Raw genomic sequence first — 19,347 nt, forward strand, 5'->3', positions numbered from 1 at the left:
AGATGAGGCAATCACAAGTTCGAGGGCTAAGAAGAGCAAGGAAGTAATGTAAGAATTGGTACAATCCACTTGGACGTGTTTAGTAAGAGCCCAACATTCAAGATGGACTTGAGAAGAGGAGATCCAATTTTTATTCACGTGATACAAACTATGGAAGAGTGCAACATAAATTAGGATGTATTATTATGTTTATTTGATTGAAGGCCTTGAACTTGTTTATCTCATTAAAATGAATTATTTTATTAGTTATAGAAATTAGTCTAAAATAATTGGGCTTGAGAGATGTTTAGCCCACACATATATTTTATGAGCTAGGGTTTCAAGAGAAGTTTTTAAGGATAGTTTAGGGATTGTTTTAATTTTCGGTTAGGGTTTTTTAAGGGAATGCATTGTATTTCGCCTAGAGATATTTTGGAAAAGATTCTTAAATTCTTAGTTTAGAGTTTTATCTTGTTTAGGGGAAGGGTACTGTAGCGTGGCACTATTAATGGTACTGTAGCACAACACTGTTCACTTAAGATATTTTTGGAACAGAGGGATTTATTTTACCTAGAGTTTTGTGAGGTTTTGCTTTAAACACACTCTGTAGCCTCATTTTAAGACAAAATATGAAAGTTTATGAAAATTGACGAATTTTATTCATTGTGAGTTGAGTTTATCTCCTCTTATTCTTAATTGAACTTTTAAACTTATCAAAGGTAAATCACAACATTTATGACGTTTCTCCTTTATAATCTGGATTCTTGAGACAGATTTTTTAACGGATCTAGATTTTAATATAATTTAGGTTCTTGAAACGAGTCTTCAATGGGTTTAGATTCTTTCATCCAATTGATTTGATTTTAACTTTCTTATGTGAGTTTTCAAGTTGATTGTAAGTTCAAAAAATTCTAATTTTGTGGGTTCACATCACTGTTCCTCTAAGACTCATTGAGCTAGAAGAATTGGTACCCGGCCACAGTTTCACACCCGCCAGTATGGGTATACCTGGCTACTCAGACTGGGACCCGGTGACCAGCTTTAGTCCGTAAGGCCTTTTTATGGCTGACAAAGGCCTTGCAAAAATTCTAGTTCTTTCTCGAGATCTCTCCAAATGAAACTTCTTTCTTCCATTCCTTCGAATCATATGCCTATGGAATAATGACACTTGCAGGTCTATTTCAGCGAATAGTGCTAGAAGACCTCTAAAGTTTGGCAACAAAATTCAACTTGAACTGTAGGGGCTAAATTTAATGCGCTCAACTAAAATTTCATCAATTGTTGATAGCACAATGCACCTAATTTTCTCTGTTACTAGCAATATATGTGCTGATAATGGGGTTAAGATTGACTAATGTCTTAGTTGCAAAAGAAAACCTTCAACGGAATTGCTTTTCATAATGCTCAACGACATTCAGGCTTACACCATGTATACCTCTTATCAACTTGTATAGCTTCCAATGTTTAGTGAAAGATAACATTACTCATTAGTAGTAGCCTCAATGTTTTAATAAAGGGAACTTGTTAAAGACATGTTTGGTCCACAGAGAATTATAAAAAATCATTTTACATACGATGTTGACGTTTACCTTAAACCACGCCAATTCCTTAAAATTTTTGTTTTTATAAATTCTTTTTGTAGAATTAATGTTTCTTTAACTTCAATTCAAATCCCATATCCATCAGAACTCTAACCAATAAAAAGTGCACTCACCGTGTACGTTCCCCCCAGCAACCTCCAGCTTTTACAAAATTGGTCTTACAAATGAAACCAAAGCAGATATAAAGGAAACCAAAGCAAATATAAAAACTCCAGCTTTTACAAAACTGAGTCGAGGATGTGAGTTTGGCAATTTCAAGTAGAATCCGATTCTGTAGTAGTGCCCTCCTCGGTGCTTTCCAATGTATCATGCCCTTCCGACGACTCTTGTTCAGACTTTGCAGTCCCTGGACCAGCTGATACCTTTACCATTGATGGTCGCAAGAGTCTATCATCCAGCCTGAAGCCCCGGCGAAACTCATCGATAATGATGCCTTCTTCATACTCATCAGAATCCTCCCGCATAATTGCTTCGTGCAGCTTAAAAACATAAAAAACAGAAACAAAAAGAATATGATGAAAACTGTCCAAATATTTATATTCTAATAGAATGAAGGGTATTTTGACAAAAACGTCCTTCAAAATTCAACATCTAAAGATGGTAAGTGTTTTACAACCTACCAAGGAATGTACTGCTATAAAAGGAATTGAATGCGCAATAGAGACTAACACAAAGTTGCATGTGTGTTGGGCATATTTGATATAAATCACTTACATAAACTCTCCAAGTTGGCTCGAATCAATCAAGACCAGGTTTCAGTCAAAAGCGTATCCAGGTCTTCTTGAAACCTGAACAGACTTGATCAATTATTCGAAAAAGTTCATCAAGTACATGATTGGATTTCGAGCCAACTCGGAAGCTTACCTGCATCAAGCTAGCAATCAGATGGGACAACCAGTATCCTATGCTAGTTTGTAAAAAGGATTCTGATTTCATGTATGCATTCAGTGATCATCAGGAAATATCTTAAACTTTTTGAACATTGTACAGGAAGATTGCCTCTACTTCAGTAAAAATATCTAACCTACATTATCAGATTAAGCATCTTCGCTATTGTTTATCCAACAATGTATCTTCTCCGCAACACGTATTTTTACTGTTGATAATCCCTTTATTAGCTAAACCAAGAAAAGAACAGCAGAAGTGATGGGGTTAAGTACAAAATTAGTCCATCAGGCTTGTCTTAAAGTCAACTTCTTCCCGTTGGTTTGAGATTTTTACTTGTGATTTTTTAGAACAATCAAACGAGCCGCTTGTCAATAAAATATCGAAAACTTAATAAAAAAATGAAAAAAAAAAACATTAAAATCTAAGTCCCTTAAACTAAACATAGTGAATTAACATAACAAAAATAATAAACTCCTTTAAATTATATATATATATATAAGTAACATGGCCCCTAAAGCCACCTCATTGGTTCTGTCACAGGTGGCCATTTGACAACTCCTTGGCTCTAGTTTTTTTAGTCTTCTTTTTGTTTAAATTTAAAATAATTTTTTGGTTTTTTTTTTTAATTTTAAATAAATTTATTTTTGTTAAACTTCAGGTTTTTTTATCATAATAGTTTTATGTTTCTTTTTTCTTTTCATGTTTTGGGTCAGTTTTTTATTTTGATTGGTTTATTCTAAATTTAATGTTTATTCTGAGTTCTTAATGTTTTATGACCTGCCAAGTGAAGCTGTGAAACTGTGTTTGACTCAAAAAAATAAATAAATAAAGACCTGTGAAAATGTCATGGGGCTGATATAACGTTTTTAACAATTTGCTAACATAATCTGATACGGGGATAAATTTGATTGTTTCTAAAACCAATTTGACTTTAATGCAAACCACGTAAATCAGTTTTGTCTGTAAATCTAAATGATAATAGGAAGGACGTACTTGGGCTAATATAAGTCTCACTTTTATACTAGCAGTGATAGAGCTAAAAAACTCACCAATGGATCAAAGGGCTTTCCAACTGTCTCCACTGGAACTACACCAAGTGAGCTAAGTATCTCTACGAACTGCTTGTATATGCTTTGATAGCTATTGGTGATCTTCTCTTCCCCCTCAGTCTCTACCTTAATCTGGGCTTTAGCTCTCTCAAAATTATCCAATACTGGCAACAAGCTTTCCACAACTTCCCCCTGAGCATTTGTTAACGTTGAAAGCCTCTCCCTCTCTGTCCTTTTCCTAAAATTGTCAAAGTCTGCACTAATCCTAAGGACTCGACTCTTCTCTGCTGACAGTTCGTCAGACAAAGAAGCTAATTTCCTTTCAAGATCAATTTTCTCTTCCTCGATGGATTTTAAGAAAGATTCTATTTCAGCAACTCTGGATTCATCATTGCTTGATAAAGCTTCTTTATATGATTGGAGTGATAATAGAATGGCTGAAGTAGGTACTTCCTCAGCACCAGGAGCGTCATCATCACTAGTACCATCTTCAATGCCAACAGCACCATCCAGAATGTCCTGTAGACAAGATCTATTAGCCAGACCAATAAGGATATAAGAATTAATCACAAACTGTTCAGACATTTTGGATCACAGATATTTGTGCTCATACCAAAACACTAATCAAGTACAACATACTGAGAAACCAATGAATCCAAGTATCATCCTCGCAAAGCTATATCAACCCTCCGTTACCAAATGAATCATACTACTTGTGGAAAACCATATAAATCATTTTGTACATTTGTATTGGTCAAAGCGCAGGCTAATAACTTTTGTGTTTAGATTCAATAAATATTGTTAAATTCTTGCTATAATAGAGTGAAGCAGCAGGAAAAACCAATATATCAGTCATGCCTCCAGAAAATCATGCTAATAGTATTGAGGAAGTGTACCCCAGTAAGTTTTTAAGTAAAATTTCTTTTTGATAAGTAGCTTGAATAAGAAAAAAATAACAGCAGCATTAAAGAAAATACAGCAATTAATCCAAGTTTTTGCCTGAAATGTAGAAAACCTTGAAGAGCCTGAACAAAGGAGTAAACAATGGATGTAATCAGCATCAAAGCTGCAAGTATCATTGCAAAAGGAATCAATGCAATGGAGAATTACCAACGTACGATGACACACCTTTACTTGAACAACCCCTCATACATGTAAGGATGCACAAGGAAATCAACTGAACTAAACTTCCAACAAAATATGTCAGCTAAATGAATCTACATCAATTAACGGGCATGGGCTGTATGCATAGTTTTTCTTCATTTAACTATCTTTAATATGGAATAATTCTTTATTGAAAAGCAAAGGTGCAACTCAAGTACACAGGAACTATATAAGAGAGACACCCATTTAGAAGAAGGCAAAAATAAAGGAAAATCATGTGAATGTAACCCATTAAAGTCTATATAGAAGCAGTCAAAGAGAAAAAGGGTATTGATAAAAAAAACATTTGAGCTCTGCCAAAGTAGTTTTGCAGTCCTCAAAGATTTAATTTGTTCCTTTCTTCCAAATGCATCAAATGAGGCAAGTGGGAACAATTGTTTACACTGCTGCTATTTGTGGCTGCAGCCGAATCCAATCTGAGGATAAAATAGATCCACAACTCTTCTGGACATGTCCTACGCCAATCCAACCTGATTGATGAAGCCACTCAACGTTGCACTTTCAGTCCCACAATGAAGTAGAAAATGATCAATGGGATACCCACTCCTATTATACATACAACATCAATCAATCAACATAATGTCTCTTCCTTAAATTCATGGTAAGAATCTTCCCTAAAGAGGACGTCAAAGCAAAGAACACAGCTCTTGAGATAACCTTTATCTGCCAAATATTATTCCAATGAATTGGATCATTATCTTGAGGAATAAGGGTACTATAGAAGAATGAAACTGAACATTCCTCTTTCAGATGGAGCCCAGAGAACCTTGTCTTCACCTTCTCTTCTCCTCTTCTTGTTATAGTAGAATCCAACAGAGTAAAAAACTCACTAAAGGCATCCACCTCACAATCTTCAGCCACTCTGATGAAGCTAATATTACAATGAAGAGAATCGCCATAAATATCCAAATTGTCCGCTACTGAAATATCATTGGTACCAGCAACACCATAGACATCCAAGACAACTTCCTTGAGCGTCTTATCAGCTCACCACAGTCATGACATAATCCAATCCTGGATCTCCCACCTCAAATATGATATTGATAGAAAACTTCAGCAAATCTTTCCTTATATTCTTCCATAATCCCACCCTATGTGGTCCGTAGACCTCGTTTGAACACCACCCCTCCCCACAAGCATCCATAATTAAGTTCCACTACTGCTCTCCACAAGGCCTCTCTCTCATTCTTTTAAAGCCAAAGCCACTTCCCCAATAATGCAAAGCAAATCTGAGCATATTCTAAACTCCATATCCACCCTCAGAAATCAGAGAACATATCTTGGTCCATCTAACAGCCCAACTCACCAAGTGATGTTTTACCTTTTCCCCTAAACCCCACAAAGGAAGTTGTAACAACCCAGGGAAAGCTTAGCCACATTTTCACTATAACCCTAAAAATAGTGAGTCTATTGGAAGCTTCCCTAGCATTATTTTTAAAGCGTAGCTTCACCCAATATGTAGTTAATTCGGGACTTAGCACCCATGATTACTTTCATTGCTTGCCCACACTATGTGGGTTATTTATATTCCTAATGAGAGACTAGAGTGTTACAAGCTCCATCTCTTAAATTACTGTCCCTATTAGGGCCATGTCATGCAGTGCTCCAGTTTCAAATGGCTAGTAGCCTCACAAGGCAGCTCAAATACACTATATGACAACAAAGGAAAGAACTAGCATCATCTGCATTATAACCCAAAGAAAGAACAGTAAAGACCCAATGAAAGCCCAAGCCAGATCTAGACTCCAAAAGGACTGGTCAATGTCACAATTAGGAGTTTCTTGAAATCATTATAAAGGGCAAGAATTCTTCCCTCCCAAGCAATTTGGGATCCCATTCACCACTTTCCTAGACTCAATCGAGGGTAATTCAAGGTATTACAATCCGCTCTTAAATTCCCGACGTCCTCGTTGGGCCATCCATTGTTGCTGGGACAACTCAAGTCTCACACTTCTAGTTTAAGATTGGTTCTTATACCATTTGTAACAACCCAAGTAAGCTCAAGCCACATTTGAACCCATACTCCAAAAGGACCAGTCAATATTATAAATTGGAGTTTCCTAAGATCATTATAAAGGTTAAGAAATTCTCATTCCCAAGCAATGTGTGATTACATTCACCATCTTCCTATACTCAATCAGGGGTATTATAAGACTAGTCAATTTGAAGCTTCCCTAGAATCACTTATAAAGTCTAGTTTCACCTAGTAAGTAGCCAAGGTGGGAATTATCACCCATAACTTCCTTTTTAGCTTACTCTATGCATCTTATTCATATTCCCAATGTGGAATTGGGATGGTATTGTAGTCCTGCTCCAGTTTCTCAATGCTATTAGTGGTTAGCCACACTAGAAGGGAGTGGGAAAAGGGACATGAAATACGTAGGCAAGTTTGAAAAGTTCTTATAATCAATGAAATCATAACATATTTGGACAAATATATCCACTTCAAACTAGCCAACAGATACTTTAATTCTACCATTTTAAGACCATATTATATCACAGCTTGAGTTAATCACATCATTCTCTAATTATTATATCTGTATCATATTGGCCACTCTTAACCTTTTTTGTCTTATTAGTAAGTTACTCACATGGTAAATCTTGGACACAACCAGACAAACCATCCTGACATTTTTCCTCCTTTAACATGAATCAAATGAATCTTTCTTGCTTTCACTTGAATCAACCTTCATTGCATGTAATCAACCACTTTAGTCAACATTCCCTCACACTTTTCTCCAATCCATATATATGTTGGGTTTTTCTATGCGGGCTTGGTTAATTCCAATTAGAAGCTAGTTTAGTTTATAAGTCAAGTCGTATTCCTATGGAAAAGGTAAGAACCTAAAGTCCATAAAAACTTAGTGCTTGATTTATGAAAGGCTTAAGTGCCTAGAGTGATTTTACTTCTCTTATCTTTCTAGGGTACTGTTAACATGTTGTTCAGAGCTCTAGACACATTCAATTTCAGACCTCTTTTCACTTTTCTCCAATCTCAAAACAAACTCTTCTCCTCTTAACCAGTCAAACTACTAAAGCTCTACGCATGGTCCCTAATGATTAGCCTTCAAAAAGCCCTTCAAACATAACTCTAAAACCTACTGCAGAGAACCATGCAACCTATATTAGTTTCTGTTTCAAAGAAACCTGCAAATAAATTATTATAAAAATTCCGAGGTTATGAGCCAGCAACTTTCCAAGATCTGAACGAATGTAGACACCAACCAAACCAAGTCACAAACTAACCTTCAATGAAATTAAGTCATATAGAGGAAAATGTAACGTAAACTTGACCTCTACTGGTGAAGGAAAAACTTGTCATACCTCCTTGTATAATATTTCAATAATCCAGTATTTGAAAGAAATTTTTGTTTAAAGTACCTCCAACCTTATCTCTAATTTTCAACTGGACTATTCTCCTAAAACAAAAAAATGGGAACAAAGCAGTTCTTAAGCTTATTTTCAATCAGATGAAATGAAAGGAATATGAAATTTTTATTTGGAGAAAAAAGACCAATGCTGTTACACAATAGTTTTGATAATTAAGGGTGGCTCCAAACTAATAATTTATTGTGTTCTCATATATAGAAAGGATCCGCATCTCTCTCTACGTGTCTTCTCACTTGAGCACACCAAAGGCCCTTGTAAAGGCTGCGTATTTAAATAGGATTGCAATACTACTGATTTTCCTTCTCTTATATACTTGTACCAAAAATGCTATCAAGAGTTTGTCTAATTTAATTAAGAAAAATTTTAAGTCTTAGTCAATCCCTTAAGTCACGTTCAAATTCAATGCCATATCCAAGCAATGAAATCAATTTACACTCAAGTTACATAGGGAACTTGGGAATCTTGTATGAAAGTTGAAAGATTGATGGGATGTTGAGAAATCCTAGAAATTATTAAATTTTCATAGCTTAAATTCCATCACCATCCTTTGATAGTAAAGTCCGATTTGCTCATTCAGAATTCACCCATTGCGGCCAACCAAACGTACAATACAATAATATCCAAATACAATTACGCAATCAAGCGAGCAAACCGTCTAAGGAGTCAAAATTTTACTTTCGTTTTTCTAATCCACAAAAAATTTCTCAACTTCAAACGGAGCCACAAATAAAACCAATCAGATTCTCTCACAAAATATTAGAACCACTCTCTTACCTCGACTTGCTGAGGTTCTTGAACTTCCTCTTGGGACTCCTCAGCTTGCTGAGGTTCTTGAACCTTCCCTTGGTTCTCAGTGGTCTCAGTTTCTCCAGAGGAAGCAAAAGGCACGAACTTCACGAACCGGGGGGGGAAGGGTAGGTGGGAAAACGGGAGAGAGCTTAAACGAGAGTGTTTGACTGCATTATGTCTGAAGGACGCGCAGAAGGCTTTTGGGGTCTTGTATATGGTGGTGCTTGGGCGTGTCGGTAGAAGTGCACGAATTGTCGGAGTGTTCAGGATGGTGGCCATAGGTGAAGCTCAAAAGAGAGGAAGGGAGGTAGAGAGATAAGGGAGGTGCAAAATTGCAAGGGACACGGAGTGATTATTTTGCTCGGCTTTGTAAACCACGAAACTATTACATCGTACGACTACAATGAATCTGTAAACTGTATTTGTTTTTAAAATGAGCAAAATTTATTATTGAAAAATTATTTTTTTAATCTAAATTTTATATTTATTTATTATTTTTTAAATAAATGCACAGACTTTATAACTGAAAATATTATTTTTTTAGAGTTTTATTATTCATTAATTCTATACACTACACACTATATTTATTTTTATATTTTATTTTTTATAATTTTATTTTTCTTAAATTAATTAAATTTTTTAACTTATCATCTATACATCATGTATTTGATAAGAAAAAAAATTAAAAATCAAGAAATTGTGTATAATTTGTAGTGTGTGAAAATGATGAATAAAATTTTTGTTTCTATTATTATTATCATCATCTTAGTAAAAATAATATTTCTAAAATATTCTTCTTAAAATTTAAACAGTAAATTATTATTTAGGTCATCGAGATTATCTTTTGACGATTTTTCATATTAGTAGTTATGCTTTAACAAGTTTTGAAAAGGTTCTTAGGCTTTGTTTATGCAGTTGGTCTCATCTTATCTTTTCTTAATATTTAAATATTATTTAAACACAAATACTTTTCAATTTCTCTTTCATACTTTTTCATGTAATCATTAAAATTTTTCCAAACTTTCATATAAAACACAAAAAATAATTCAACTTTTTCAAATCTCAACACAAAAATTATATTAAAATTTTATATTCTAACGATAGTTTAATTTCATAATATTTTTATTCAACTCTTTTTCTATACTTTTCTAAAATTTAATTAAAAGATTAACTCAAACTATTTCATTACTTAGAGGGATATTTACTAACCCTATTAGGCCGACTCAACTCTCTTCCTCAAGGGCTCATTTGACCATGGACGGCTCACCTCGACCAGCCTGGAAAATGAGAACCCAAGCCTAGCCCATGACGCACATGCTAGGAGGATGAAGGGAAAGGGACATGTATCACCTGGATGTGTTGTGGCCAGCATGGCCGACAAGAGGCCACGCCACACTAAATGCCTATAGGTGGCCACTAGCAACCTCCTCAGCAAGCAGTACATCTCTTTTAGAGATCCTAAGAGTGGGCACACCTTCTCCCCTTGCTATAAGGAATGGGCGTGTGAAGAGACACACCCACAATCAAAATGGCAATGCAATGCCTGAAGCAGCTAGTAGTCGACTACCTTGCCACCAATGTGGCATCTAATACGACGAGCAATGACCACTTTAGTCAATGTATATAAACCCAACTCTAGGTAGAGGTAAGGGGACTTCCTTCTCCTTTGTTTTCATTGAAGCAATTCTCCCTCTAAACAATACTCCGATTTTCCAGTAACTTAGGCATCGGAGGTGTTCCTACCATCCTGAGCCCCCATTCTTGAAGCATCTTGCGGGTCAACAAGACTCTCCTGAAAAAGTTGCCTAGGATACAAAACACATCCTCAACAGTGGCGTCGTCTGTGGGACAATCTAGAATAACGTGTCATTTGTATGCCAGCAACAATGCATTCACAAACCACTTGCGGGTAGGAAGAATCTTCAAGAAGCATAGAAGCAAGGGTCATCGATATGGAGGACATGATAAAGAAGCTAATGATGGAAGTGGGTAGACTTCGGCAAGAAAATGAAGACTTGAGCATAGCGAACGGCGAGTGATGACTTGCAAAATTTCGTATTGCAGATTTTACAAGATCGCTCGAGTGGAGGCTTCTGGCCGCTCAAGCGAATTCAGGCAGATTCAAACGCTCGACTGCCGCTCGACAGTGAGCTCGAGCGGGTTGCTGGAAAACAAAGATTGCTTGAGCGGAGACATTGGCCGCTCGAGCGAAATCAGGCAGAGTCGAACGCTCGATGTGCACTCGATAGGACGCTCGAGTGAAATCAGGCAAAGTCGAACACTCGATGTGCGCTCGACACCCTGCTCGAGCGAACATCGTATTTTGACAGATCTAGGGTCTTCCGCTGTCACACCATATAAAAGTGATTTTTCACTCTATGGTCGTGCCTTTTGACTAGAGAACAATTTTTGGGACAGAAAAACACAGTTAGAAGGATTCAATTCATCTGTTTTGGAGAGGAAATTCCATATATTGCACGTACGTTGGAATCATACACGAGCACAGATGGGAGAAAAGCATTGAATCATTTCCTTGAGTTTTTGAAGACGAGTTGCGGCTGCAAGGAGTATTTTTCAGCGTTTATTTTCTTCCAATATTCTCGGAACAATTAATGTGAATTCGTTTATGTTGAATTCCATTTCTAGCATGAGCTAAATTTTATTTATTTTAGGAAAACAATGTAACCTAGTTCCGAACTATGCTTGATTGTCTATACTAATTTAAAGCAATTCTCTCTTTGTTTATCTGATTTATTCTGAGTTGATTACCTTTAATTAACTAGTCATTGATTAAATGATATTTAATCTTGTGATTTGCTATCGAAAGAGGGAATCATAGGGTAGATCTTGAATATTTCAGCATAGGTGAGTATAGAGATCGAAAGACTTGTATGAACCTATGTAGTAATTAAATCATTGGTCTTATTGCTTTCTTGCTTTATTAATTTGCACTATTGGAAATTTATTTTTTGATAGAGTTTTATGTGATCTTGGTGCTAGCATTAATCTTATGCCACTTTCTGTTTGCAGGAAATTAGGATTTGATGAGATGAAGCATACAACAATTTCTTTGCAACTAGCGGATCGGTCCATCAAGTATCCACGTGGAATCATAGAATACGTATTGGTAAAGGTGGATAAATTTATCTTCCCTGCTGATTTTGTGGTGTTAGATAGGAAGAAGATGAAGAAATCACACTAATTCTTGGCCGACCATTCTTGGCTATGGGAAGAGCTTTGATTGATGTTTAAAAGGATGAATTAACATTGAGAGTTAATAAGGAAGAAGTTATGTTCAATATCTACCAAGCCATGAAATTTCCAGAAGATCAAAGTACTTGCTTCCGGGTTGATGTCGTTAAGCAATGTGTAGAAGAGGCATTTCAAGAAGATATGCCAGCCGATCACCTAGAATGAGCCTTGCAGCAGGATACATCACTTAGCAATGAAGTGGAGAGCAACTGTACACTTATTCCTCTTGGAAATCCCGATTGATGAAGATTGAAAAGTCTGACTGTAGACTTTAAAACAAGCGCTTATGAGAGGCAACCCATAGATCTTTCTTTCATTCTTTCATTTATTTTATTATCTTTATTTATTTAGTGTTAATAATTTAGTTTTTGATGCAGGTTTATTTAGCATGAATAAATAGCTGAAAAATTTTAAACTACGGAAGATTCATCATGAAACCAGGGAAGTTCATTTTATTTCTTCAATCCTTTTTACTTTTGCATTACAATGAGGACACTGTTTAGTTTAAATTTGGGGGTGTAAACTCCTATAGTCATTTGATCCTCTTGTTTTCTAAGTCTTGGGTTGTTGATGGGTCGTCTGATTCTCTTACCAAGCATGCATTGGAGTAAGATTTAATTCTCTATGACTCTGAAATTTGTGATTGAAGATGGTTTTGATAAAAATTTTCAAAATTTTCTTTTATATCAAGTGGAGTTTTGTGGGTACTTTGGTTTAAATCTTTGACCTTGAACATAATTGAGCACATAGTCATTTTTCTCTTATTTCATTTTGCTTATGAAGAGAAGAAGTTGAATTAATTGAAAGAGGGAAGTTTGATTTTGCTTTGCTCTAGAATCCGTTGATGGGTCATTGAGGCGAAATCCTAGTTGAGACCAAATATTAGAGAAATGATCTAGGCATTTCTTTGGCATAACCAAAAAACTTTTCCAGCCGTCCTAAATATCATGCCATCATTACATGATGTGTTTCCATAGTCAACCCTCTTGAGCCTTCATAAGCCTTTATTTATTCTTTGAACTACATAAACCATGCTCACTCTAAGCCTGAAAAACAATGAATCTACCTTTGATAGTTTGAGAAAATACTTTGGTGGAGAGTTACATTTAAAAGAGAAAATTTGTTTCATGATAAACTGTATTATGTTTGCTCTCTCTGTTTGATCAAAGAAGAAGAAGAAAGAAAGAAGAAGAAAGATAGTAAAAAAAAAAAAAGGAAAAAAAAAAAGAGAAAAAAAAAACAAAAGAAAAAGAAGTCACTAAGCGGAGTATGTATCACCTCAAATTTTGTTAAAAGAATTGTTGGTATTGTTTCAGTGATTACAGCAACAATAATGCCACAAGTATGAGCATATTGCCAAGAAAGAGCTATGATTTGAATCATGTGGGTATCTCTTTTAGTGTTCTTTTCACTTAGTATTTTTCCAGTTTGCTTTGATTTTCCATATCCAGTTCTTTCTTAACCCTCACCCTGTGGTCTATCATTACAACCTTATTAAAGACCTATTGAGGTCTATCATTACAACCTTATTAAAGACCTATTGATCTCTGATTTTTGGTGTTGACTACATTAGTGGAGATGATTTCTGAAAACTGGACTTATGGGGTTAAGTTTTGAGAGAATTCTTCTGATTTTAGTTGTTCTACTTTTATTTGAGTTTGCAAGTGGTTTGAGGTTAAATTGACTATATCACACACACACTCAAGGTCTTAACTTTAGGTTGAAGTAAACGCCTAACTCTTGCTTGACAAATTGCAAAATTTTTGATTGATTTTCTTGCTGTCTTTGATTTTAAAAGAGTAAGATACTAGTGATGAAATCTAAATTCATAAAAGCTTGGTGAGTGATGATACTTCTCTTTGGGGTCGAGTTGATATTGCCTAAACTATCATTTGCTTTTCTTTTTATTTGAGGACAAACAAAGTTGTAAGTTTGGGGGGTATTTGATGACTTGCAAAATTTCGTATTGCAGATTTTACAAGATTGCTCGAGTGGAGGCTTCTGGCCGCTCATGATGCCTTCTAAGATACCTTTCAGCGGTAACTCATGATGCCTTGAAATATTTCCCATACGTTGGCACCAGTCACAAGTTTTCACCAAAGTGTAACTATCACGAAAAATAGAAGGCCAAAAGAACCCACTTTGAAGTACCTTAGCTGTTGTACTATGCACTTGCAGTTTCTTTGCACTAAGCCCAACAATTTCTTTGCACTTGCAGTTTTCCAGAAACTCCAAGTCATGAATTCCAGCAACCTTCTTAGCCAAAGTCCTCTCAGTTGGCCATTGATAGTTGTTTGAGGCAATTTCTTCCAAAAGGGCAGTAGCACCCTCAGTTGTCTTCGACATCAAAGTTCCACCAGAAGCAGCATCAACTATAGTTTGAGTTTGCCTATTTAACCCATTATAGAACATCTGAACTTGCAACCAATCTGGCAATCTATGTTGTGAGCAACGGACCAAGTCTTTATACCTCTCCCACGCTTCATAGAGTGACTCAAAATCATTTTGCTTGAACTGGTCAATCTCACTCCTGAGTTGGGCTGGTTTTACAGGAGGAAAGAGTTTAGCAAGAAACCTCTCAGCCATATCCTGCCAACTAATGATGCTTCCCGGTTGTAGAGATTGTAGCCAACTTCTAGCCTTGTCCCTCAAAGAAAAAGGAAACAATCTCAGTCTAATGGTGTTTTCAGTAACACCATTGATCTTCACAGTGTCGCAAATCTCCAAAAACATTGACAAATGAATATTGGGATCATCCAGTGGCGATCCGCTGAATTGAGCCTGCTGCACCATGCTAATCAAAGCTGGTTTGAGCTCAAAGTTGTTGGCATTAATTGTCTGGCGCATTATGCTCGAGTAATTTCCATTCACAACTGGTCATACATAGTCCTTCAAGGTGCGTGATAGTGCCTCACGTTCTTCTTCAGCCATGACTAGTATCTTATTCTTCTTCGTGATCTAAGAGTTCTTTCAATCTCTGGATCAAAAGGAATAATATCATGAGATCTAGCACGGCGCATCCAACGTCAAAAACACACCTGGAGAACAAAGATAAAATAAAATTCTAAATTAAAACCAAGATCACTTTGTATCGATATTGACAAAAAGAATAAGAATAAACCAATCCCCGGCAACGGCACCAAAAACTTGATCGGTGCAAAACTGCAAGTGCACAATATTGTAGTTTTATAATAAAGTGATAAGAAGAGAATCGTCCTCAGGAATTGGTACCTTACTTTTGCCAAATACCAAAATTATACTAATCTCGATTTTATCTAGAGGAATCACTAAGATTTTTGTAGTTGCAAATTAAACTAAGATCAACTCAAAGAGAAATACGCAAAGGAAATAAAACTGACGTTCAAAGATCAAATTAATGGGAAAGAAAACTTCTAGGAAATCGATTTCACTTAATTCTTCACTATGCTTTTCTCATCCAGCTAATTTAATTTAATTCTTTTTGTTCATTAACAAATCTCTAATTCATCTAACAGCCTCTTTCGATAGTCAATTAGAAATTATTCTTTTTCATCAATTCACACAAGAATATGCAAATTAATAAAGCAAGAAAGCAATAAGACCAATGATTTAATTACTACATAGGTTCATACAAGTCTTTCGATCTCTATACTTTCCTATGCTGAAATATTCAAGATCTACCCTATGATTCCCTCTTTCGATAGCAAATCACAAGATTAAATATCATCTAATCAATGGCCAGTTAATTAGAAGTAATAAACTCAGAATAAATCAAAAAAACAAAGAGAGAATTGCCTTAAATTAGCATAGACAATCAAGTATAGTTCGGAACTAGGTTACATTGTTTTCCTAAAATAAATAAAATTTAGCTCATGCTAGAAATGGAATTCAACATAAACGAATTCACCATAATTGTTCTAAGAATATTAGAAGAAAATAAATGCTGAAAAATACTCCTCGCAGTCGCAACTCGTCTTCAAAAACTCAAGGAATTGATTCAATGCTTTTCTCCCATCTGTGCCCGTGTATGATTCCAACGTATGTGCAATATATGGAATTCCCTCTCCAAAACAGATGAATTGAACCCTTCTAGCTATGTTTTTCTGTCCCAAAAAATATTCTCCAGTCCAAAAGGTACGGCCATAGAGTGAAAAATCACTTTTATATGGTGTGACAGCGGAAGACCCTAGATCTATTAAAATACGATATTCGCTCGAGCGGGGTGTCGAGCGCACATCGAGTGTTCGACTCTGCCTAATTTCGCTCGAGCGTCCTATCGAGTGCACATCGAGCGTTCGACTCTGCCTGATTTCGCTCGAGCGATCAATGTCTCCGCTCGAGCGATCTTTGTTTTCCAGCAACCCGCTCGAGCTCACTGTCGATTTGATGACTTGCAAAATTTCGTATTGTAGATTTTACAAGATCGCTCGAGCGGAGGCTTCTGGCCGCTCGAGTGAATTCAAACAGATTCAAACGCTCGATTGCCTCTCGACAGTGAGCTCGAGCGGGTTGCTGGAAAACAAATATCACTCGAGCGGAGACATTGGTCGCTCGAGCGAAATCAAGCAGAGTCGAATGCTCGATGTGCGCTCGATAGGACGCTCGAGCGAAATCAGGCAGAGTCAAACGCTCGATGTGCGCTCGACACCCCGCTCGAGCGAACATCGTATTTTGACATATTTAGGGTCTTCCACCGTCACACCATATAAAAGTGATTTTTCACTCTATGGCTGTACCTTTGGACTGGAGAACATTTTTAGAGACAGAAAAACACAGATAGAAGGATTCAAATCATTTGTTTTGGAATCATACACGAGCACAGACGGGAGAAAAACATTGAATCAATTCCTTGAGTTTTTGAAGACGAGTTGCGGCTGCGAGGAGTATTTTTTAGCGTTTATTTTCTTCCAATATTCTCAGAACAATTATGGTGAATTCGTTTATGTTGAATTCCATTTCTAGCATGAGCTAAATTTTATTTATTCTAGAAAAACGATGTAACCTAGTTCCGAACTATGCTTGATTGTCTATGCTAATTTAAGACAATTCTCTCTTTGTTTATCTAATTTATTCTGAATTTATTACTTCTAATTAACTGGCCATTGATTAGATGATTTTTAATCTTGTGATTTGCTATCGAAAGAGGAAATTATAGGGTAGATTTTGAATATTTCAGCATAGGAAAGTATAGAGATCGAAAGACTTGTATGAACCTATATAGTAATTAAATCATTGGTCTTATTGCTTTCTTGCTTTATTAATTTGCATATTCTTGTGGGAATTGATGAACAAGAATAATTTTCAATTGATTATCGAAAGGCGCTGTTGGATGAATTAGAGATTTGCTAATGAACAAAAAGAATTAAATTAAATTAGCTGGATGAGAAAAGTATAGTGAAGAATTAAGTGAAATCGATTTCCTAGAAGTTTTCTTTCCCATTAATTTGATCTTTGAACGTCAGTTTTATTTCCTTTCCATATTTCTCTTTGAGTTGATCTTAATTTAATTTGCAACTACAAAAATCTTAGTGATTCTTCTAGATAAAATCGAGATTAGTATAATTTTGGTATTTGACAAAAGTAAGGTACCAATCCCTGAGGACGATACTCTTCTTATCACTTTATTATAAAACTACGATACTGTGCACTTGCAGTTTTGCACCGATCAAGTTTTTGACGCCGTTGCCGAGAATTGGTTTATTCTTATTCTTTTTGTCAATATCGATACAAAGTAATCTTGGTTTTAATTTAGAAATTTATTTTATCTTTGTTTTCCAGGTGTGTTTTTGACGTTGGATGCGTCATGCTAGATCTCGTGATATTATTCATTTTGATCCAGAGATTGAAAGAACTCTTAGATCACGAAGAAGAAATAAGATACTAGTCATGGCTGAAGAAGAACGTGAGGTACTACCACTCACCTTGAAGGACTATGTACGACCAGTTGTGAATGAAAATTACTCGAGCATTATGCGCCAGACAATTAATGCCAACAACTTTGAGCTCAAACCAGCTTTGATTAGCATGGTGCAGTAGGCTCAATTCAGCGGATCGCCACTGGATGATCCCAATATTCATTTGGCAATGTTCTTAGAGATTTGCGACACTGTGAAGATCAATGGTGTTACTGAAGACACCATTAGACTGAGATTGTTTCCTTTTTCTTTGAGGGACAAGGCTAGAGCAAGATATGGCTGAGAGGTTTCTTGCTAAATTCTTTCCTCCTGCAAAAACAGGCCAACTCAAGAGTGAGATTGGCCAGTTCAAGCAAAATGATTTTGAGTCACTGTATGAAGCGTGAGAGAGGTATAAAGACTTGGTTTGACGTTGCCCACAACATGGATTTCCAAATTAGTTGCAAATTCAGATGTTCTATAATGGGTTAAATGGGCAAACTCGAACTATAGTTAATGCTGCTTCTGGTGGAACTTTGATGTCAAAGACAGCTGAGGGTGCTACTGCCCTTTTGGAAGAAATTGCCTCAAACAACTATCAATGGCCAACTGAGAGGACTTTGGCTAAAAAGGTTGCTGGAATTCATGACTTGGAGCTGATAGCAGCCCTTTTAGCTCAAGTAGCTACTCTATCTCATCAGATTTCAGCCTTGACAACACAAAGGATACCACAAAATACCAAATATGTTGCATCTACAAGTATGATAGTTCTAAGTAATGAAGCGAGTCAAGAACAAGTTCAATACATGAACAATCGGAACTACAACTATCGTGGTAATCCTATGCCAAATTACTATCATCTAGGGCTTAGAAATCATGAGAATTTGTCATATAGAAATACAAAGAATGTGTTGCAACCTTAACATTCTCCAGGATTTGATAGCCAACCAAGCGAGAAGAAGATGTCACTTGAGGATGCCATGGTTTCCTTTGTTCAAGAGACCAATGCAAGGTTTAAAAAGACTGATTCATGGTTGGACAACATTGAGACTCATTGTAGCAATATGGGAGCTGCTATAAAGAATATTGAAGTGCAAATTGGGCAACTAGCCACTACCATCAATGCCCAACAAAGAGGAGCTTTTCCTAACAACACTGAAGTGAATCCAAAGGAACAATGCAAAGCCATCACACTTAGGAATGGAAAAGAAATTGAGAGGTCACCATTAAAGGAGAGCAAATCCACCCATACCACTGCGAACAATGGCCAAAGCAAAGATCAAGTAGAAGAAGAGGAGATTGTCAATGATACACTAGAGGAGACCAACTTGCTTCCAGCAATTTCATTTCCTGACAATCATC

The 19,347-nt window shown here is 36.2% G+C and overlaps 1 protein-coding gene and 2 non-coding genes across 4 annotated transcripts; 1 reads left to right on the forward strand and 2 right to left on the reverse strand.

Moving 5' to 3' along the window:
* Positions 1-1,583: 1,583 nt before the first annotated feature.
* On the reverse strand, positions 1,584-9,256 carry LOC122279979 (protein GrpE). Of its 2 annotated transcripts, XM_043090906.1 has the most exons (4): positions 8,846-9,256; positions 3,518-4,036; positions 2,295-2,444; positions 1,916-2,059 (listed from the first exon to the last, which is right to left on the reverse strand). In XM_043090906.1, exons 1-3 carry the CDS (start codon positions 9,137-9,139, stop codon positions 2,340-2,342), a joined length of 918 nt encoding a protein of 305 aa, XP_042946840.1. In that variant the 5' UTR covers positions 9,140-9,256; the 3' UTR covers positions 1,916-2,059; positions 2,295-2,339. The 2 variants fall into 2 exon arrangements, with proteins under 2 accessions (XP_042946839.1, XP_042946840.1); XM_043090905.1 differs by lacking the exon at positions 2,295-2,444 and having other exon boundaries at positions 1,584-2,059; positions 8,846-9,251.
* Positions 9,257-14,546: 5,290 nt separating this feature from the next.
* On the forward strand, positions 14,547-14,650 carry LOC122280237. The gene has a single exon (XR_006229822.1). It is a non-coding gene; the product is annotated as a small nucleolar RNA R71 (small nucleolar RNA).
* A 3,679-nt stretch (positions 14,651-18,329) lies between these two features.
* On the reverse strand, positions 18,330-18,436 carry LOC122280218. The gene has a single exon (XR_006229803.1). It is a non-coding gene; the product is annotated as a small nucleolar RNA R71 (small nucleolar RNA).
* Positions 18,437-19,347: the final 911 nt, after the last annotated feature.

Source organism: Carya illinoinensis, chromosome 10, assembly GCF_018687715.1.
Source record: "Carya illinoinensis cultivar Pawnee chromosome 10, C.illinoinensisPawnee_v1, whole genome shotgun sequence".
NCBI lineage: Eukaryota > Viridiplantae > Streptophyta > Magnoliopsida > Fagales > Juglandaceae > Carya > Carya illinoinensis.